Below are 23,704 nucleotides of genomic sequence, written 5' to 3' on the forward strand. Positions count from 1 at the left end.
CTATACGCACCAACAGGCAAGTGAGCAACACGACGCATGCTGGTACTATGAGCACAAGAGGAGAGGCAGCGAAACAGTCCGCAGTAGCAGACGAGGAAATGAAAGAGAGCATAGTGATGGTCGAGAGTTGTGAATGTTGCAGGTTATGCGTTTGATGAAATGCATGATCGTAGCTGCACTGCACTGGCTTGTGTGATATGGGCCATGTGTTCGAAACCACTCTTAAAACCACCCTTTAAAACTATTAGGGGGTATTGTATCTGGTTTTATATAAATTCCAGGGGGCTAAATATCCGGTTTTAAAGTTTAGGGGGTTATGTGATCGTTCTCTGAAACCTCAGGGGTTATGTAGATTTCTTTCCGCAAATCAATTGATCTTTTTTAAAAAAGAATACACAAGACTTGATGTTTTCTCGTAAAAAAGAGTAAGATAGTGTTTTCTGCAAATGTAACCTTGAACGCGGTGCTTTGCTGCAATTTACTCCTTCCTTTGTTTTCTTCCTTCGTTCGTTCTGGTCGTTTCAGTGAATCGATCTCGCCCACCAAACCCGACCACCCGATCCCCCGGACAGCCGGAGAGCGAGACGAAGCGGCGACGCCTACCGCAACCATGCTCAGGGTCGCAGGTCGACGCATATCCTCCCACCTCTCATGGCGCCCCGCCGCGGCCGCCTCCGCCGGCGGCCTCCCTGGCGACGACTTCCCCCGGGACCAGAATCCGCGCTTCGCCATCGAATCACCCTTCTACGTCGCTGCCAGAGGTGCACTTCCTGCCGCCCCGGTCTCTCCGTCAATGTCTCCCTCCGATCTGCGACACATGGGGAACCCATCCCTGTTCCTAGGGTTTATAGAGCCAGCGTTGGGCGTGGCCATCTAGTTGCTGATCTATGATAACTGATGTGAGGAGGGTTGTTTAGATATTTTTTGGATTACTCACTCCTTCATGCCCGATTGCCTTGCGAGTCCTCATCTGGTTTAGCGGCTGGATTTTTTTTTAAACTGTCACCCGGGGGAAAGACTCCCCATCTGATTTTTTTTGAGTTTTACAGAGTTAGGTAGTTTTAGAGGAGAAGTAGTCACGCCAAAGAGTAGCATGGCCCTTTAGTTCGGCAGTTTTAGCCGATGAGATCAGAGTTACGTCTGAGATTACATTATGAATTACATGCAGTGGATCCACATTGATCCCCTGAAAAACACTCTGTGTTGCGTGCATCCCATATTTTCCAAAGGATTAGGAGGAAGATAAATGGCCAAATGGATGTTGGCAAATGTCTACCAGCTGGGCATGTGAAGAACAAGTGAGCCCTGTCCTCCAAGGCGGCCCGACACCGAGGGCAACTGGCTGAATCCATCAGCGTCTTGCGATGGAGGTTTGACTTGGTGTTGAGCCTATCGAGGTAGAATAGCCATCAAAAACATGTACCCTACTTCGGACCTTTGAGTTCCAGATGTTTGCAAGGTTTGGATCAGCGAGCTGGGAAGCAAACACCTCGTATGGCCCTTTTGCGGAGAAAGGGGAGCCATTCAGTAATGACCACGGGTCCGGATCCGCGGTGAGAAACATCCCACGGTTAAGGTTAGTTGATTAAGCAAATCTAAATCGATCCCATCCAGCATAATTTGATCTAGAATGCATTTTGCTGTAGGTTGTGGGTGAATAAGGCGGGGAAAGCGATGCAAAGTGGCGCAGGAAGTAGCCATCTATATCAAGCCAAAAGGAGGTAGAGGAGTTATACCATTAACTGCTTGTGAAATATCCTGCTTTTGTAAGTGCTTGTAAATGACTCTGCCAAGAAAAGAGGCATTTGCTCCTAGTCCTTATATAGCGGTGAGTATTGAGTAACCCAATGAGGTTTGTGGGCTGGAGGAATTTGAATGCAAATTTCAACATGAGGCAATTGTTTTTGTGCTTCTAAGTTTTCGACCCCAAGACCACTTTGCAACTTTAGGTATATGCACTCCCATGCAACCAAGCATTTAGCACCTGAGAAGGTGTCATTGTTAGACCAGAAGGAAATCCTCCTATGTTTGTCTAGCTCCTAAAGAACGCTCTTAGGAAGGGCAAATCATAGCATTAAGTAAGTGGGTAGGTTGTGAAGCACTGCAGAGAGCAGTATGAGTCTGCCATCGCGTGAGAGAAGCAGCACACGCCATCCAGAAGGTAGATGTCGCATTGGTCAATGACTGGTTGGAAGGTCGCTGGGTGTAATTTGTGCAGTGATAGCAGGAGACCTAATAGGTATCTTTGGGGAAAGGAAGCAATATCAATAGCCAAAATGGCTGCCATGGTAGTCTAAATGCCGTCGTCTACATTGATGGGAATGAGGGTGTTTTTGGAGAAGTTTATATTGTGCCCGGTGACGGCAACAAAGTCATTGACGATTTTTTGTAAGTTGGAGGCAGCATTTGTGTCAGCCCTGGCAATGATCAGCGTGTCACCCGCATATCACATGCTTGCATGATCAAGCATTGTAGCACGTCTAGCCACAATGGTAAATAGGAAGGGGGAGAGGGGGTCTCCCTGTCTAAGACCATTTCTGCATCGGATCCAAGGTCTCGGAGAGCCATTTAGTATGATTGCAATGTTGCTTGAATTCAGCAGGGCTTCAATCCATGCAATCCATTTGTCGGAAAATCCCCTAGTGCGAAGAATTGGGAGGAAAGAGGGCCAATAGAGTCAAAGGCTTTGCTAAAATCTAGTTTTATGGCCATCATAGGTGATTTTAAGGTGCCTTCAAAGATGGAATGGTCACCCTTGTGGTTGGTCGACTTGATGTAGCCGCCGTAGCTTCCTCTTGTCGATGCGCAGCGTGCTCTTCATCTTGGACGTGACAGTCTTCTTGTCGGCACCGTTCTTCATGATGGACTTGGGAGTGCATGAGCATGCTCTTCACTTGTCGTTGCTCTTGAGCTTCATGGTGGTGATGGAATCGAGGCCGATGTGAACTTGAAGAAGATGGTAGCTGAAAGTATGTGCACTTGAGCGTTGTCGTGAAGATGATCTTGAAGAGGAAGATGACTTGCAGTTGTTGAGCATGTTTTCGATGAACTCCATTTCTGCATTCAACTTGGCGTCGAAGTGGTCCACCTTGTCATCAAAGTAGTTCTTTTAGGCGTGTAGACTGGATGCAATTTGCCTTAGCTATCCATAGTGACACTCGGGCAAGAGTTACCTCTTTTCGATCTTGGTGAAGGATCAAGTGATCTGTCAATTGACAGTGTAAAATGAGTGCACTTGGTGGAGCTCGGTAGGGAATTATTGGCACGATTCAAGCAATATGAAGTCCAAGATACGTAAAAGCTGGAAGCAAACCGCAAGGAACACAAAATGCGACATGTTAGAGGTCATGTTGGATAATCCTATCGGACATTCCGACGCTATCCAGAGAGCACTTGGTCAATCGGACATAGGGTTGGACCCTGGGTTGGACTGTCCAACTTGATAGGTTTCAGCAACCTTAGCTTGTTGATGATGATCCTCACTTCCCCTTTGAGTACCTTCTCCTTACTTGAACATCCTCCTTTTCCAAGCTTCCCTCGCGGATGGTGTGGGCACTTGTGCATGGCCTACACTGAATGTTTGTCATTCGGTTCAAACCTAAAGGTAGATAGAATTCACCTTAATACATGTGATGTGCGTGTCCCTTGGCAACGCAGCCAAGGCCATGAGATGACCCTAGGGTGCTTTGCACCATACACCCCCCCTCTCTTGAAAAGAGTTGTCCTCGACCCTAAAACGCCATCACCATGGAGAAGGAAACAACAATCACTATGTACTCAAGAGTGGAACTCATTGATCACTATGCACTCATCATCTTGATGCTTTGTATGGCCACTCTTCAATGTCGCTACTCCATCCATGAGATGTATCATGCAACAATAAGGAAACAACAATGAAAGTGTAGCTCATTCCCAGATCTCGCGCGCAGTTTAGGATGGGATGTGACTAGTGTAATCGGGTTAGGTTGGAGAGGGCAACAATTTGAAATTCCCAGATCTTGCGTGCAGTTTAGGATTCGGCCTAGGTATAGGAGTAGGCCAGGGAGCCGAATAGGGGACCATTGGAGGATTTCCTCCAATTTTTTTTCGAATAGGGGACCGTCGATGAGTTGATCCTAGCAGTGAACATTGTTTTTAAGGCGTCCCTAAGGCGTCGCCTAGGCGATGCTTAGGCGTCAGGGCGCCTTGCGAGCTCGAGGCGTCCACCTTGCCTTATGTACCTGTGTAAGGCGTCCTCTTTAAACTTTAAGGCGTCCAAGGCGTCTGCTTAGGCGTCCAGGTTGTTGCCTTAGTCCATTTTGGACGCCTTAGCTTGCCAGGCAGGCAGGGGAGCTGTTTTAGGGGGGAAACAGAGTTTTGGCGGGAAACAGAAAGGATGTTGGCAGTTGGCACCAACAGGTAAGAGGGGGAGAGAGAGAGAGAAACAGCCCCCAATCCACACACTCCTCCCCCTCCTTCCCTCCAGTGGCTCCTCTCCAATGTCTCCTCCTCCTCTCCAACAGCTCCTCTTCCTCTCCAGTACAGCAGCAACAACCAAATTCTACTATATTCTGCTGCTTAGAACTCCCTAAGGCGTCCGCCTTGCCTTATGCCTTATCGCTTAGGCAGTGAGCCCCCCCCCCCCCCCCCCCCCCCCCCCAAGCGCCTTGCCTCGCCTTACCGCCTTAAAAACATTGGCAGTGAAGAGTTGGAACGGAGGATTCATCCACAAGTGAGATGTAATAGCTGCGGTGCAAGATGGTTCCTTTTAAGGAGAATGATATCTCGGATCTATTGCTACACAACCTGAAACGAGAAGAGTGGAGAGATGGATCTGACCCTATACTCGTATGCCGGGTGGAGAGCAGCGTCGAGATTGTCATCGAAGATGAGCTGGAGGTGATGTGGACGTGGAGGCTACACCAGATATGATCTTGGAAGTCCAGCCCCATGGAGTCCCTGCACCCCAGCATGGTGCGGAGTGCGACGGCTGTGGCATTGAGGTAGCGTCGGGGTTCATTGTCGTGAGATCCGTCCAAGGCAGAGGTGACCGGTGAGCTTTTGGTAGTGGAAGACATGTTTGAGGGGTTGGGGGCATTGGTGGTGACTGTCGGAGCCAAGTCGAGAGCTATGGTGGGAGAGTCGTGTGTGGTGATTCCTGGGGGACGGCATGGGCTACGGGTGTGGGCCTAGGGCTGGAGCTGGCCGCCGGGAGTTTGGCGGCAATCGATGGCGGATGGCTGGGAGGGGGAAGAGAGAGCCATCCGCCCTGTCTGGCCACTGTTTTAGCTGCTGGATTGGATGGTTGTAGTTGTATGTTTTTTACTATGTAGATTATTGAAGTTATGGTTTTGATTATGGTGGTTTCTTGTTTATTCCTGAACAGTTTTGGCTGATGGTTTTCATTATTATGGGCTTATGTCCGGTTTGTTCTAATTGGTCTAATATGTTATGCTTCATCCACTAGCCAACTCAACCAAAAGTCCGAACTGATGCTTCATGCACTAGCCAACGCAACCAAAAGTCCAAACTAGTGGAAAGGGCTAGGCAATCTGCATATACACTTCAACACCCATCTTTGGGATGTCTCTGTAGTACCCTACTTTGCATACACATCTTGTATCAACATTGTTCAGAAATTTCCTGTGATCATATGCATCAATACCAGTGTGATGGTTCTTGTAGGAATTTTCTGTCCCCTTTCTGTTTCCCTAAAGGAAAAGGACAGGCAGATTTATGTTTTGGATGTTTATTTGTTCCCCTCCAATATTAGCTAGCAAGTATTTTGCAAACCATAGAATACCTGCTAATTTGTTTAGAAACAGCTATTATCTGGGCTCCATCATTAGATAACTTAGTTTATGTAATGAAATTGATAATTCTAACAAGAATTTAATGTTTATTCATTCTGTCCTTTGATACGCAATGAGACAGTTATCATTACTTATGTTATTTAAATATAAGTGACGTTGGCGGCTTAATTTCTTATAATGAATGAACTCCTTAGTTCATGTTGCCTGAATAACTGGATATGGTCTAAGCTCTTTAAAGTAACCATTTATTAGAACGAGCTTTTTGTAATATGTACTCGTCATGCTGAAACAACTTCTGTCTCAACCTTCCCACGTACATATCAACCATCTGTGAGATATTCCTCAAAGTTACAATCTGTGTTCTCATATTTTACATTCCTTATAAGTAGTATCATTTATTCTACTTTGTATGTTGCTGTTAAATTCTGACAAGTTGCAGTTGTGTTTCAATGTACTACATCGGATAAAGAAAATCAGTGTAGAAGGCATGCAGTGGTGTTTTTTTGTTTGCAATGCTCCAGATAGGATATATATATATATATATATATATATATATATATATATATATATTTGCAATTGTAAGGTCACATATAGTGAATTTTGAATGTTATATAATGGACGGTTACCACCAGAATTTGTTGGACTAATGGTTGTAAAGTATTCACAGCATATATTTCAGTAATCTGTTGTGATAATTCTGAAGTGCAACTTTTATTGTGTGGTTGGGTGGCATGTATAATTTTCTTGCTTGTAAGTGCAACTTTGGTTGTGTGGGTTGGTCTAGTTCTTCCCTGTGCTGCTTTGTAATATTACAACATAAAATTGTGAAGACATAATACTGCTATTGCCATGTTGGTTTCTTGTTTCTTTTGGTATTTCAGACATCTTATCTATTTGCCTCCTTGTGCAGGCTTTTCGGCTGAATCTCTTGTTCCGAGGAACCAGGATGGAGAGTTGGCTGAGCTCACACCAACTACAGCAGCTCTGAAGAATCCCTGTGCCAAAATTGTGTATGATGAGTATAACCACGAGAGGTACCCACCTGGTGACCCCAGCAAGCGTGCCTTTGCCTACTTTGTGTTGAGTGGTGGGAGATTTGTGTACGCATCCTTGTTGCGTTTGCTCGTCTTAAAGTTTGTCCTGAGTATGTCAGCAAGTAAGGATGTGCTTGCCCTCGCTTCCCTTGAGGTTGACCTGTCAAGTATTGAGCCCGGTACCACTGTGACTGTAAAGTGGCGGGGCAAGCCAGTTTTCATCAGGCGCAGGACTGAAGATGATGTGAAGCTGGCCAACAGCGTTGATGTTACATCTCTCCGTGATCCACAGGAGGATGCGATGCGTGTCAAGAACCCTGAGTGGCTTGTTGTCATTGGTGTCTGCACTCACTTGGGCTGCATTCCCCTCCCCAACTCTGGGGACTTCGGTGGCTGGTTCTGCCCATGTCATGGCTCACACTATGACATCTCAGGTAGAATCAGGAAGGGCCCAGCACCATACAACCTGGAGGTCCCGACCTACAGTTTCTTGGAAGATAACAAAATGCTTATTGGCTAAGAGCACTGGCCGTAAGATTAATCCCTATGGTGCTGTGCTGCCATTTTGTGTTGGTTTGACGATTCATCTTTTTGTTGCTTGGATAGTCCTTTGATGGACTGTTATCTTAGTGCAGTACTCTTACTAGCACTGGATAGTAAAGAATAATCTGCTGCTACTTTGGTACTGTTAATTAATTTCCAAATATGGCCGTGTTTTCTGGAGCTCACTAGGAATTATCTTATTGTCATATCTTAGATGCCCCTGTCAAGCCTTCATATGATTGTTTTCTACCAACTTTTCTTCAGTCTCCATACATGTGGTCTGCTGTTGCTGATATGTTTGGATGTCAGATGAAATATTTCTCCATGAGCTGTCTTTATGATGTGTGGATGATGTTAGTGATTGCTGTCTTTATGATGGAGTACTCTTAGTGATTGCTCGCGTATTCTATGTGGAATCGGGTGTTGTAGGATGATTTAATTTGTTTATGGATGTCAGTTGACCTTTATTCTTTGTAATTTACAGGAAAAACGACTAAAATATTGGTAAATCGAGGGATTTGGCGGGCGAGTTTTTCTCTGTTCGTTCGTGTTCGTGTCGGAATCGACTCTTTGGCGCTCGGATGTTGTTTGTTAGTCGGAATTGTTTGATATCGTTCGTTTAATCGCACCTTTTACTCCAGAAATTGTGTAATTTTTAGGAGTTAGTTTCCAGTTCTCGCGAATTTGGTTATGTGGGCGGGTGAGCTTCATCCGCTCCTCTGTTCTTGTTGATTTTCTGGATTTTGCGTCTCGATGTGTTTTTGAATCTTGTAATTACTGTCGCTGTTGGTTTTAATTCATTGTATTGCGGGTATAATTCTCATTCTTTGATTTGCAATTTTTAAATAAAAGTTGATGCTGTTTGTCCAGTTTGCCGTGTGTTCGATGTAGTTTTTTGCAGGGTATTTTTCGATAGTTTAGTTGTTGGACAATTGTTAGGCGAGTTATGTAAGTGCGATTGAATTGGCACCTCTGTTAGTCTATGACATATCTGTATTTTTACTGTTTTAATTTTATTGTTGTTGTTCTGGCATACGCTGTAGTGCACTGCATTTTCGTTAGCAGTGTACTTCGTTTTAGCTGTATTACAGTGGTCATGGCAGCTTATGAGATTTCTCTTTTCTTAAACTGTATTCTGTGTTTTAGAGGACTGCATAATATGTACTTTCGTACTACATTAACAACATGGTTAATATTCTATCGTGCTATTAGAATAGATGGTCCATTATATGCTTTTGTTAGCTGAATAGTTATTATGACAATTTTTTTGAACTGAATACTATGAGAATTCTTTTGAACATCATATGTTAACTGTAAAGTTTCGACCATTCGCATTGCATTGTTACTGTTCAAATGACTGCTTTTTTATATTTAGGACCAACTATGTGTTTGAGAGAACTGCATTACTGTCAGCAGCAACTTGTCTAAAAATGGGTGATAAAATGATGCAGATGAGGTTGCATACTTTAAATAGGCACCGTTCAAAGTGTCTGGTGGACATAATTTTAAAAGCGTACAGCATTAGCAAAACATTAGAAATATGCCACCGTTGGCTTGCTTCATATTTAGACTGCCTACAGTGCAAATATTGTGAACTTCAGGGAGTCTTCTTCTTTGTAGAAAAACAGCATGGCCACTTCTCCGACCTCAAAGCCATTCTGGGAGACAAATTCTTTCCAACCAGTAGTTATGTTGATGCATTCTTGAGAGTCGATGTGGTAGTCAGCTTGCATGTCTCCATACCCATTCTTGTGTACTGTCTCCAAAGTAACCTTCCCTGAACTCAAAGCAGGAAATTTTACTATGGATGGCAGTTTCTGCATTTTGGAAAGGATGGAAAAAGAATGTTTATAAGTAAATAACAATGTATGAACATATATATACCCATTCTTTATACTTAGGATGATCTGTTTTATGTTGAGTTAAATATGTACATATATATGACTACTATTTTTTATATTGTACGGAATTGACCTCTAGTTTTACTAGGATATATATTATACTGTAACATGTTTGTACTGCAAGGTCATTTACAATGTACTTCGCTAGCATGTTAAGAGAACTGCAATACTGATCTACTGACCCTCTTTTTTGTTTGTGTGTTGTGGTACTAAAGAAAAATAGGTGGAAGCATCTAGCCTTAATAGCTAACAAATCTGAACAACAATACAAATTATGTTTTGTATTTTGTTGACACTACTGAACAAATTGATTGAACTATATATTCAGATGTGGATTTGCAGGTAGATTATGTCCAAAATTATGAGGGAAAAAACATATCCAACTTTCCTGTAGATCTGCGGGTGTGAGGCGATGAAGAAATGGCGGCTGAAACCCCCTGTTGGGTATCATCAGGCATCCGAGCATGCTGCGCCACTCGGTGTTGGTGAGCTCTAGACCTTCTGCGTACACGCATGTGTCCGCTACCGGCGCCATCCTTGCCAAACACCCGCACTTACAGTCCATGGCGGGTTCAGTGGAATTCTATAGAAGAGCTGGGGATGGGATGAACCCTAGATCTACGATTTGAAGAAAAAGAGGAATGAGGGAGGCGTTGTGTTAGTCTGGAGCACGAATGGATACGTTTTTATTCAACCAATTGACCAACGGAAGTAATAAATGTTTGTGGTTGGTGTTAGGTGGCGGATTGGTTCTGATTCAGTGTGCGCGAATGCATTTGAGTAGTATGAGGACTGCATACCTGAAAATAGCGAATTGCATTGTCATATCAAGGCGAACCGCGGAACGCGTGGTTGGGCCTGCGTTTGTGTATGGTACGTGAGATTATTTAAAAAAATCAGTGGCCTCTCTTTTTGTGTGTTGGGCCTGTGTTCGGGGAGTGAAGACGCATTGGGCCCAAGTCGGCCTGTGAGCACGGCTGGTTCCCGGTGCATTGTGTGCGGCCTAATATTTAGTCCCACCTCGCCCGCGGAAGGCGCGCCCGACCTGTTTATAAGCGCTGGCGAGGCAGCCGTATCGAACTCCTCTGGTTACTTATTTGGGCGCTTATACACGGCGCTCGCTACTCTATGCTCTCTGACCTGTGGGCCCATGTGCGCCCGGCCCCATGCATTGTGGATCAGAACGACTCGCCTTCTGTGGGCGCAGACCTACTACAAGACTGGCTGGGGCCGGCTACACCTGGGTGGTCAATTTTTTTTCTATTGTTTTTTTCAATGTAGGGGGGGGGGGGGGCGTGCACTGCTTTGTAAACCATCTGTGCACGCAGTCCGTACTACATGCACAGTTCTCGTTTTTTGTTTTCATGTTTTTGCTCTTATGTAATCTTTTTTCCAATGTAGGGGAGTGCACTTCTTAGTAAACATACTTGTACTGCATTGATTATGTTCCTGTACTGCACGTTCATATATTTCCGCACTACATATATAGATCACATTTTTCTTTTTGTGTTTTTCATTCCAATCACAGATGTCAGAGCAAAAGTTTAACAGTCCAGCGTCGTGAAGAACACTGGGGACTGGTGTGAAGCACGGAAGAGATTCTATATCCACGTGAGGAATGTGCTCATGGTAGAAGATTTTCTCTTTGTTGAACAGCACTGAGGAATAGAAATTGGCTTGACTAGCAGTCCAGAAATGCCTCTTCCTAACGCGAGCAGAGTTATAAGGGTTGTATTCTTCGAAGAATACATGCTCGCCGAAGAAATCATCAGCCTTGAACTTTTGCTTGCGTGAGAATGGATCCTTTGGCTTGGGCAGAGGTGTGTCAGTGAGTTGCGTAACGACCTCAGGAATCGCAATCTCAGGTTCTTCAGGCTGAGGAATTTCTGGTTCCTCTTCAGTGGCAGTCTGCGTCTTCAGATGTTCAGCAGCAGCAATTTCTTCAGCGCTAGTGGCTGGAATTTCCTCATGTGCAGATGAAGTGGGGTGAGTTTCTTCAGAGCCCATTTGAACAGTTTGTGCGGGGGACTGAGGTATTTGCTGCAACGGTGTGAACATTGGAGAATTTGGATGCTGACTTTCCCAGAATTCATCACTCATCACTGGTGTGGAGCAGCCAACGTCCACATCTTCATCTTCCATTTCTTCAACGCCAGACTCATCAGCTGTGAACTGAGGCATAGGCGAGGAGATAACAGGTGTTGAAGGGATCGCATCCACTTCAATTTCTTCATCAAGTTGCTCTGACGAAGCAGCAGAGTGATTTTCGTCATCAGATCCGCTAGGGATCTCATATTCTTCACCAAAAGGAACAAGGTCCTTTGATGGCATGGTTAAGATCGGAACAACATCAATGGGATTAGCAAATGAACTGGTCAAAGGCTTCATCTTCTTCGGAGCTGAAGAATCTGAAGTAGCTGATGCTTTCCTTTTCTTCACTGCTGCATGCTCTGCAGCCTTGGTCTTCTTCACATCTGATGTAGATGGAAGTATCGGAGTTGGTGTGGGCGCAGGAGGAGCAGAGGAATCTGGTTGATTTTCTTCAAGCACAACCGATGCAGTTGCCCTGATTTCTTCAGTTTCTTCAGGCGGACCACTAGTGGATGCCCTGGCAATTTCTTCAGCGGCTGGAATGCAGTCATCAGCCCTGGAACTCACATTTTCTTCAGCAGCCTCATTTTCATCAGCGGTGCTGGCATGTTCTTCAGTCGGCTGAGCAGATGCTTCAGCCTGAGGAACTTCCTGTTGGGTTGGGGCTGTAACATTGGAAGTGAAGTTATCAGCAAGTCTTACAAAACGAACTTTGGCTCCAAGCCAATCAGCATGGTATGTGTCAAATTCATCACCGAGTTTCTTGATCTCAGATTGAGTAGTGACAAGTTCTTCAGTTGTCATAGAGACAACGCTTTTCTTCAGATAGCGCTCCTTCTTGTACTGCGCTTTCTTGATCTGCCTGGCCTTCTCAAATTTCCACTTTTCTTCTTGAATGAAGTGATTCAGCATGTGACTTTGGCCAGGAGTCAGCTTGAAGTCAGGCATGGGAGTGTTGGGTCCTTGTGCCAAACATCAATGTACTCGAGGATCAACTTTGGATCCAAAAGGAGCGGCACATTTGTTCCCTTGGCTCTAGCGGCCCTGACTTGCCTGTCTCTGATGATTTCTACATGTTTATCATCATCAGCTTCGTCTTCTTCAGACGGCACTTGAAAAGCAACTTGCTTCTTCTGAGGACTAGGGCGAGGACCTCGTCCAGCAGTGGCCTTTGTCTTCAGCAGAGAGGGTCCCATTGAAGAATTTGGTGCAGCTGAGGAACTAGCTGAAGCTCCTGAGGCAATTGAGACGCTTGTGGTCCTTTGACACGTGGCGAGATGCACAGGTGTAGAGGACTTTGTCAGAGCGGCGAAGACTTTGGCGGAGGAGCTGAGGAATTTTGAGGAACAGGAGCAGCATGAGGATTTTGCCGTGAGGGCTTTGAGGATTCTGCCCGTGAGGGCATTGCTGAGGAACTTGGCCTTGAGGGCACTGTTGGTGAAGCACTTGGCTTGCGCGCAGGCTTCTTTGACATAGCCTTCTTCAGCTTGACAGTAGAGGCCTCAGCAGAGGCAGCAGCAGTAGCAGAGTCTTCATTGAATTTCCTCACTGCTTCTCTGGCTTGCTTAGCCAACTTGGCTTGGCGCTTGGTCCATTCATCAGGATAGTCCTCACCGCGCTTGAGGCTGGTGGGATATGCTATTTGGCCAGGTGCCAATGGAGGTCTTGGGCAAGGAGGATTGAGAGCGAATTTCTTCATGTATTTGGGAGTGACATATCTGTACTCCCTCCACTCTCTAGCCCATCTCCTCTCTATCTTCTGAATGCGCACCTTGCGCTCATTCTTGGTTTCCTCAGGAGGTGTGCAGTACCCAGCATATATTTCATCAGGGATCTCAAACGCTGTATTGACCTCAGGCCTCTTTCTTCCTTTCTGTGGCTTCTTACCGTCAACCATTTTCTTCAGTTGAGAAATTTGAACAATTGAATTCTCTGAAGAAGTATGCAACTTTTCTTCGAGGAACGCTGCAAATGAGTTAAGTTGATGAGAACCTAGTGATTCAGCAGCTGACATGAGTACCTGTTATAGTTGCGAGGAATTTGGAGAGGTCATATGCGTTCTCAGAAGGTTTTTCAAAAAGGAACAAGTTTGAGGAATTTGACCAGATGAGTCTTGAAGAATTTCACTAAGCGTTCTTTGTCTTAGGTTCCAGAGTTGTATAGATCGAAGATCCACACAATTGAGGAATCTTGAAGAAAAATGATGCTTAGAGAAACGAATCAAGAACAGATGACTTGTGAGGTGTTTAGTGTGTGAGGATATGAAGACAAACACCTTTGAAGATTTTGTAGATAATCATTCGAATCAACGAGGGAAGTAAAAGTAACTTTTAGTTACCCTGGATGAAGAACAAGACGAACAGTGAAGTGGAGAGGTGAAGTTCGTATGTGTAGATCTTCCACGCCCTAACTCGGCGGAGGAAGACGGCTATGGCGGCGACGGAGTGAAGATTTCCGCGGCCGGCGTGAGTACGGCGGCGGCGAGGTTGAGACAGTGAAGCTCTTCCTCACCGGCGATGATGAAGTAGCGGCGACGCTAGGGTTTGAGAAGCTCGAGCTGGAGAGAGGTCAAGAGGAGTAAAAGAAGTGAGGAAGGGGAAGAGGGGTATTTATAGCCACAGTGAAAAACTATTCGCCCGAAGAAATTGGACGAACGTGCCCCTGATCCTTCTCATTCGCTTGACATGTGTCACCCACGTACTGAGAGGTGGAGATCGTGTGCGACCGTGGGTGAATGGATAAGTGTATCGTGGGATGCGGAACGGTTTGAGCGGCAAAGCCGAAAATTTAGATAAGATAGGTTTTAAAGTTTCGTTTGCAATTTCTTCAGCTGACAAGGACACAATGAAGATTTTGAACGAGTTTCAAATAGAATGCACATGAAGAATTTGTGAACAGATTGGGTTGAGTATAGCATAGAGGGGGAAGGGTCTGATCACATTCACTTAGTAGAAAAACTAACTTGAAGAATTAGCAATAAGTGAATGCTGTAGAGGACATAAACTCATATATATATATATATATATATATATATATATATATATATATAGCCAACGAAGAAAAACGACGGAAACAGTGAAGACAATGCAAAGTTGAAGAATTTGAACAACTGAGGAAGTTCAACTTTTGGTGGTGGCGTGACCCACCGTATAAGAATGATGATTTCAGACACCGCGTACAATTATCGTAGGGTTATGAGAATCAAATTCTCCATTAATTTCTTCACACTTAGAGTGTTATTCTTCATTGATTGAAGAAAAACGTTTCTTCATGTGTTGCACATCTAAGTCATCAATTTTGCATAAGTGTTAGGATGAGTGTCCTTTTCAAAGAACATTTGAAGATTCTAGGATATTTAGCTCACACTGCAACTTGCTAAATCTCTTCTCATCCAAGGGCTTTGTGAAGATATCGGCTAGCTGTTCTTCAGTCTTCACATGCTCAATAGAAATGTCACCCTTCAACACATGATCATGAAGAAAATGATGACGAATCTGAATGTGCTTTGTCTTCGAGTGCTGAACTGGGTTGTGAGCAATCCTGATGGCACTCTCATTATCACAGAAGAGAGGCACATTCTTCATGTTGACGCCGTAGTCCTTGATAGTTTGCTTCATCCATAGCAATTGAGCACAGCAAGAACCAGCAGCAATGTACTCAGCTTCAGCAGTAGATAGTGATACGCAGTTCTATTTCTTCGAGGACCAACAGGCCAAAGATCGTCCGAGGAAATGACATGTACCAGATGTTGACTTGCGGTCCACACGATCACCAGCATAGTCAGAGTCAGAATATCCAATGAGATCAAAAGCTGAGCCCTTGGGGTATCATAATTCAAGTGTTGGTGTGTGAGCTAGATATCGAAGAATATGCTTCACAGCCTTATGGTGTGATTCCTTCGGTGTAGCTTGAAATCAGGCACACATGCAAACACTAAGCATTATGTCTGGCCTAGATGCACATAAGTACAATAAAGAGCCAATCATGGAGCGGTATACCTTATGATCGAAGTCGATACCATTTTCATCAGTGCATAGATGGCCATTTGTGGGCATAGGAATTTTGACGCCTTTGCAATCTTGCATGCCGAATTTCCTCAGTACGTCCTTGAGGTATTTCTCCTGAGATATGAATATGCCATTACGTTGTTGACGAATTTGAAGACCTAAGAAGAATTTCAACTCTCCCATCATATACATTTGATATTATTCACTCATCATATAGGCAAATTCATCACTATAACGTTGGTCAGTACAACCAAAGATAATATCATCAACATATATTTGACACATAAACAATCCACCATCATAAGATTTAGTGAAAAGAGTAGGGTCGAGTGAACCGGGTTTGAAGCCTTTCTTCATGAAGAATTCCTTCAAGGTATCATACCACGCCCGTGGGGCCTGCTTGAGGCCATAGAGGGCCTTGTTGAGTCTGAAGACCTTGTCAGGATCTTTGGATCTTCAAAACCTGGGGGTTAAGCAACATATACTTCTTCCTCAAGCTTACCATTGAGGAATGCACTTTTCACATCCATTTGATATAAAGTGATATCATGATGGTTAGCATAAGCAAGTAATATGCGAATAGCCTCAAGTCTAGCAACAGGTGCAAAAGTTTCATCGAAATCAATTCCTTCAACCTGTGTGTAGCCTTGAGCTACGAGCCGTGCCTTATTCCTCACCACAAGGCCATTTTCATCTTGCTTGTTGCGGTAGATCCACTTTGTGCCAATGATATTGTGCTTGCGAGGATCTGGACGTTTGACCAGTTCCCAGACATTGTTGAGCTCGAACTGATGTAATTCTTCTTGCATGGCCTGAATCCACTCAGTCTCCAGAAATGCTTCATCTACCTTAGTGGGCTCTGTGATAGAGACAAAAGCACAGTGCCCACAAAAGTTAGATAAATGTGAAGCTTTTGAGTGTGTGAGAGGACCTGGCGCTTTGATGTCATTGATGATCTTTTCAACTTGCACTTCTTTTACAATGCGAGGATGAGCTGGTTGTCGTTGATGAATTTGATCAGCATTCTCTTCAGCACCATTTTCTTCAGTATTTTCTTCAGGTGCATTAGCTCGACGCTCTTGATGTTCTGGAATGAATTCTTTAGCAGATTCTTCAGTAGGAATGACATCCTCTGTAGCTTTCAACTTGATAGTTTCCTCAGGTGCTGGTTCATCTATCACAGTAGGTAGGTGCTCTCTTTGCGAGCCATTAGTTTCATCGAACCGCACATCTACAGTTTCAACAACCTTGTGAAGAACATTGTTGAAGACTCTGTAGGTGTGCGAGTCCTTTCCGTAACCAAGCATAAAACCTTCATATGCTTTCGGTGCAAATTTTGAGTTGTGATGAGGATCTCTAATCCAACATTTAGCACCGAAGACTTTGAAATAACTTACATTGGGTTTCTTATCAGTGAGGAGTTCATAGGCAGTCTTCTTGAAGAATTTGTGAAGATATACTCTATTGATGATGTGGCATGCAGTATCAATTGCCTCAATCCAGAACCGACGAGGCGTTTTGTATTCATCGAGCATAGTGCGAGCCATCTCATCAAGAGTCCTGTTCTTGCGCTCCACGACGCCGTTCTGCTGAGGAGTGTAAGAATCAGATAACTCATGAGTAATACCAAGTTCATCAAGATAGTCATCGAGACCAGAATTCTTGAACTTAGTGCCATTGTCACTTCTGATGTGCTTGATCTTCACACCAAAGTTGGTTGAAGCCCTCGAGGAAAATCGTTTGAAGACTTCCTGCACTTCATGTTTGTAAGTAACAAGGTGTACCCATGTGTAACGAGAGTAATCATCAAAAATAACAAAGCCATATTGAGATGCTTCATTTGAAATAGCAGAATAATGATTAGGACCGAAGAGATCCATGTGAAGCAATTCAAATGGGCGAGTAGTGGTCATGATATTCTTCGCTGGATGCTTGGACTTTGTCATCTTCCCAGCTTCACAGGCTCCGCATAGGTGATCCTTGAGGAATTTGACATTCTCGATGCCAATGACATGCTTCTTCTTCGCAAGCGTGTGCAAATTCCTCATGCCTGCATGACCAAGTCATCGATGCCAGAGCCAGCCTACTGAAGCTTTTGCAAGTAGACACATGGCTGGTTGTGGTCCTGTAGAGAAATCAACAATATACAGGTCTCCTCTCCTAAAGCCTTCGAAGACTTTGGAGTTGTCAGCTTCCATAACCATAACACAACGGTACTTGCCAAAGACAACAACCATATCAAGATCACAAAGCACTGAGACAGACATAAGGTTGTATCCTAAAGACTCAACAAGCATGACTTTGTCCATGTCGATCCTTTGTGATTGCAACCTTACCTAGACCCAATACCTGACGTTTGCCTTTGTCGGCAAAGATGATATGCTTCAGATGCGACGGAGATAATAGAGCATCCATCAATCGATTCTTGTCACCAATCATGTGATTTGTACATCCACTATCGAGGACTGATACGTCTCCGTCGTATCTATAATTTTTGATTGTTCCATGCCAATATTATTCAACTTTCATATACTTTTTGGCAACTTTTTATATTATTTTTGGGACTAACATATTGATCCAGCGCCCAGTGCCAGTTCCTGTCTGTTGCATGTTTTTGGTTTCACAGAATATCCATATCAAACAGAGTCCAAACGGGATAAAAACGGACGGAGCTTATTTTTGAAAAATATGGAAAATTCGGAAGGAAAAATCAACGCGAACCAGTGCCCGCGGTGGTCACGAGGCAGGGGGGCGCGCCCCCTACCCTCGTGAGCCCACCGTAAGGCGGTTGACGCTCTTCTTTTGCCGCAAGAAAGCTAATATCCGGAAAAAAATCACGGCGAAGGTTTCATGCCAATCGGAGTTACAGATCTCCATATATATATGAAACGGTGAAACAGAGCCAGACGAGAACGCAGAAAGAGAGAGAGACAGAGAGACAGATCCAATCTCGGAGGGGATCTCGCCCCTCCCGTGCCATGGAGGCCATGGACCAGAGGGGAAACCCTTCCCCCATCTAGGGAGGAGGTCAAGGAAGAAGAAGAAGGAGGGGGGCTCTCTCCCCCTCGCTCCCGGTGGTGCCAGAACGCCGCCGGGGGCCATCATCATCACCGCGATCTACACCAACACCTCCGCCATCTTCACCAACATCTCCATCACCTTCCCCCCTCTATCTACAGCGGTCCACTCTCCCGCAACCCGCTGTACCCTCTACTTGAACATGGTGTTTTATGCTTCATATTATTATCCAATGATGTGTTGCCATCCTATGATGTCTGAGTAGATTTTCGTTGTCCTATCGGTGGTTGATGAATTGCTATGATTGATTTAATTTGCTTGTGGTTATGTTGCTGTCCTTTGGTGCCCATCATATGATTGCGCGCGTGGATCACACCATAGGGTTAGTTGTATGTTGATAGGACTATGTATTGGAGGGCAAGAGTGACAAAAGCTTCAACCTAGCATAGAAATTGATGCATACGGGGTTGAAGGGGGACCAATATATCTTAATGCTATGGTTGGTTTTACCGTAATGAACATTAGTAGTTGCGGATGCTTGCTAATAGTTCCAATCATAAGCGCATAGAATTCCAAGTCAGGGATGACATGCTAGCAGTGGCCCCTGCCACATAATACTTGCTATCGGTCTAGTAAAGTAGTCAGTTGCTTAGGGGCAATTTCGCAACTCCTACCACCACTTTTCCACACTCGCTATATTTACTTTATTGTTTCTTTTATCTAAACAGCCCCTACTTTTCATTTACATAATCTTTATTATCTTGCAAACCTATCCAACAACACCTACAAAGTACTTCTAGTTTCATACTTGTTCTAGGTAAAGCGAACGTCAAGCGTGCGTAGAGTTGTATCAGTGGTCGATAGAACTTGAGGGAATATTTGTTCTACCTTTAGCTCCTCGTTGGGTTTGACACTCTTACTTATCGAAAACTGTTGCGATCCCCTATACTTGTGGGTTATCAAGACCTTTTTCTGGCGCCATTGCCGGGGAGCAATAGCGTGGGGTGAATATTCTCGTGTGTGATTGTTTGCTTTATCACTAAGTAATTTTTATTTGTTGTTCTTAGTTGTTTTCTATCTTTAGTTATGGGTAGAAAACGCAAAATACCAAAAAAATTAGTTGTACCTACTGAACCAATGGTTGAAGGACCACTCAAAATCTATCACACTGTTGAAGCTTTTTACTTGGATCATCTTCGATCCCTTTGTGCTCATGCCGAAACCCCAACTAGCTTAGTTGAGGGAAAATCTTTAGATGAGCATGCTTGTTATGTGCGACACCGTATATCTGAAAAAGGGAAACTATTATGGAGTCAAATTCAACGTTTGCAATGCTATGCTTGGAATTTATGTGAAATATATGATTTTACTTGTTGTTTTGAAAACCCTAAGGAACACCTTCCCTATCAATGTGAGTTTAGTAATAATGGAATCGTATCTTCGTATGCTAAGGGTGTTTATAATTACTATGATGTTCAACAAATTGAAGAATTTGTTGCTTTTAAGGGTGCTTACGAAATTGCTTCTTTGATTGAAAAGTATGGTGCTACTCTTTATGAATCTGAAAATTTTGCCATACTTAAATATTGCTATGATAATTATGCTTCTAATGCCTATGTTAAACCATATATTGAGGAATACTCCGCTGTCCAAGAAGGGACTAATATTTTGCAGGAGTCTATGGAAGAAGAAATTGATGAAACTATGAGCCCATTGGATGAAAAAGATGATGAGGAGAGCGAAGAACAAAAGGAGGAAGAGCGGATTGATCACCCGTGCCCACCTTCTAATGAGAGTAACTCTTCAACTCATACATTGTTAATTCCCCTTCGTGCTTACCGAAGGATGATTGCTATGATGACTGTTATGATCCCTATGATTCTTTTGAAATATCCCTTTTTGATGATGCTTGCTATGCTTATGGCCAAGATGCCAATATGAATTATTCTTATGGAGATGAACTTGCTATAGTTCCTTATGTTAAACATGAAATTGTTGCTATTGCACCCATGCATGATAGTCCTATTATCTTTTTGAATTCTCCCGATTATGCTATATCGGAGAAGTTTACACTTATTAAGGATTATATTGATGGGTTGCCTTTTACCGTTACACATGATGATTTTGATGAATATAATATACATGTTCTTGCTGCTCCTACTTGCAATTATTATGAGAGAGGAACTATATCTCCACCTCTCTATGTTTCCAACATGATAAAATTACAAGAAACTGTTTATACTATGCATTGGCCTTTACTAGGTGTGCATGAATTGTTCTTTTATGACATGCCGATGCATAGGAAGAGAGTTAGACTTCTTCATTGCTTGATATATGTTGCTTTGTGCTCACTACTAAATTACAAATCATTGTTAATTAAAATTGGCTTTGATATACCTTGGGATCCGGGTGGATTCACTACTTGAGCACTATATGCCTAGCTTAATGGCTTTAAAGAAAGCGCTGCCAGGGAGACAACCCGGAAGTTTTAGAGAGTCATTTATTTTTGTTGAGTGCTTTCATATAGTTTAAAAACAACAAAAATAAAGAGGGGAACCCAAAACTTTTTCAAAAAGAAAAGCGAAAGTGAGAAAGACAAGCATTGTTGAAGTGGGAGAGCTCCTTGAACTTTGTTCATGCTCACGGCAACTTTGTGAATCTTGATTACAGAAACTTTTCAACAAAAATAATTATCCCCTTGTACAATTCCATTGTATTATAAAAATAATGTGCCAAGGTTTGCCTTTAGGATGTTTACGATGCTTGTTGGTTTGTGCGGTGCAGGACAGAAACTTTTGCTGTAGTGCATGAATTTTATTTTTTTTACTGGAACATCAAATGGTTCTGATTCTTTTTGCACTGTCTTTCTGTACAAATTTTTTATTTGTCCTAATTTTGGCAGAAATTTTCAAGTATCAAAAGTATGGTGAATGTTCAGATTGCTACAGACTGTTCTGTTTTAGACAGATTCTGTTTTTGATGCATAGTTTGCTTGTTTTGATGAAACTATCAATTTATATCAGTGGATTAAGCCATGAGAAAGTTATACTACAGTAGACACAATGCAAAAACAAAATGTGAATTGGTTTGCAACAGTAGCTAGAGTAGTGATTTGCTTTATTATACTAATGGATCTTACCGAGTTTTCTGTTGAAATTTTGTGTGGATGAAGTGTTTGATGATCGAGAAGGTCTCGATGTGAAAAGAAGGAAGAGAGGCAAGAGCTCAAGCTTGGGGATGCCCAAGGCACCCCAAGTAAATATTCAAGGATACTCAAGCGTCTAAGCTTGGGGATGCCCCGGAAGGCATCCCCTCTTTCTTCAACAAGTATCGGTATGTTTTCAGATTCATTTCGTTCATGCGATATGTGCAATCTTGGAGCGTCTTTTGCATTTAGTTTTCATTTTTCTTTTATGCACCATGCTGGTATGAGATAGTCCTTGGTTTATTTATAGAATGCTCATTGCACTTCACTTATATCTTTTGAGTATGGCTTTATAGAATGCTTCATGTGCTTCACTTATATCATTTGAAGCTTGGATTGCCTGTTTTTCTTTACATATACAACCGCCATTTGTAGAATGCTCTTTTTCTTCATTTAGATTTGTTAGAGCGTGGGCATATCTTTTGTAGAAAGATGTAAACTCTCGTGCTTCACTTATATCTATTTAGAGAGATGACAGGAACTGGTCATTCACATGGTTAGTCATAAAATCCTACATAAAACTTGTAGATCACTGAATATGATATGTTTGATTCCTTGCAATAGTTTTGCGATATAAAGATAGTGATATTAGAGTCATGCTAGTGGGTAGTTGTGGATTAGTAGAAATACTTGTGTTGAGGTTTGTGATTCCCGTAGCATCCACGTATGGTGAACCGTTATGTAATGAAGTCGGAGCATGATTTATTTATTGATTGTCTTCCTTATGAGTGGCGGTCGGGGACGAGCGATGGTCTTTTCATACCAATCTATCCTCCTAGGAGCATGCATGTAGTACTTTGTTTCGATGACTAATATATTTTTGCAATAAGTATGTGAGTTCTTTATGACTAATGTTGAGTCCATGGATTATACGCACTCTCACCCTTCCATCATTGCTAGCCTCTCTAGTATCGCGCAACTTTCGCCGGTACCATAAACCCACCATATACCTTCCTCAAAACAGCCACCATACCTACCAATCATGGCATTTCCACAGCCATTCCAAGATATATTGCCATGCAACTTCCATCATCATCATATACATCACTTGAGCATTCATTGTCATATTGCTTTGCATGATCGTAAGATAGCTAGCATGATGTTTTCATGGCTTGTCCGTTTTTGATGTCATTGCTACGCTAGATCATTGCACATCCCGGTACACCGCCGGAGGCATCCATATAGAGTCATACTTTGTTCTAGACATTGAGTTGTAATATTGAGTTGTAAGTAAATAAAAGTGTGATGATCATCATTATTAGAGCATTGCCCCAGTGAGGAAAGGATGATGGAGACTATGATTCCCCCATAAGTCGGAATGAGACTCCGGACTTTACAAAAAAATAAAAGAGGCCAAAGAAGCCCACCAAATTTTTTTTTAAAAAAATAAAAAAAAATAAAAAAACAGAAAAAATGAGAGAAAAAGAGAGAAGGGGCAGTGCTACTATCCTTTTTCCACACTTGTGCTTCAAAGTAGCACCATGTTCTTCATATAGAGAGTCTCTTGAGTTATCACTTTCATATACTAGTGGGAACTTTCATTATAGAACTTGGCTTGTATATTCCGATGATGGGCTTCCTCAAATGCCCGAGGTCTTCATGAGCAAGCAAGTTGGATGCACACCCACTTAGTTTCAGTTAGAGATTTCATACACTTATAGCTCTAGTGCATCCGTTGCATGGCAATCCCTACTCACTCACATTGATATCTATTGATGGGCATCTCCATAGCCCGTTGATACGCCTAGTTGATGTGAGACTATATTCTCCTTTTTGTCTCCCCCACCATCATATTCTATTCCACCTATAGTGCTATGTCCATGGCTCACACTCATGTATTGCGTGAAAGTTGGAAAGGTTTGAGAATGTCAAAAGTATGAAACAATTGCTTGGCTTGTCATCGGGGTTGTTCATGATTTGAATATTTTGTGTGGTGAAGATGGAGCATAGCCAGACTATATGATTTTGTAGGGATAACTTTCTTTGGCCATGTTATTTTGAAAATACATGCTTGCTTTATTAGTATGCTTGAAGTATTATTGTCTTAATGTCAGCGGATAGACTATTGCTTTGAATCACTCGTGTCTTAATATTCATGCCATGATTAGACATA

The 23,704-nt window shown here is 43.1% G+C and overlaps 1 protein-coding gene across 1 annotated transcript; it reads left to right on the forward strand.

Annotated features, from left to right (window-relative positions):
- Positions 1 to 475: 475 nt before the first annotated feature.
- Positions 476 to 7,554, forward strand: LOC125513439 (cytochrome b-c1 complex subunit Rieske, mitochondrial). The gene is made up of 2 exons (XM_048678557.2): positions 476 to 761; positions 6,703 to 7,554. The coding sequence occupies exons 1-2, from the start codon at positions 611 to 613 to the stop codon at positions 7,344 to 7,346; spliced, it is 795 nt and encodes a 264-aa protein (XP_048534514.2). The 5' UTR covers positions 476 to 610; the 3' UTR covers positions 7,347 to 7,554.
- The last annotated feature ends 16,150 nt before the right edge of the window (positions 7,555 to 23,704 follow it).

This window comes from Triticum urartu, chromosome 6A, assembly GCF_056163025.1.
Source record: "Triticum urartu cultivar PI428250 chromosome 6A, HENAU_Tu73, whole genome shotgun sequence".
Lineage (NCBI taxonomy): Eukaryota > Viridiplantae > Streptophyta > Magnoliopsida > Poales > Poaceae > Triticum > Triticum urartu.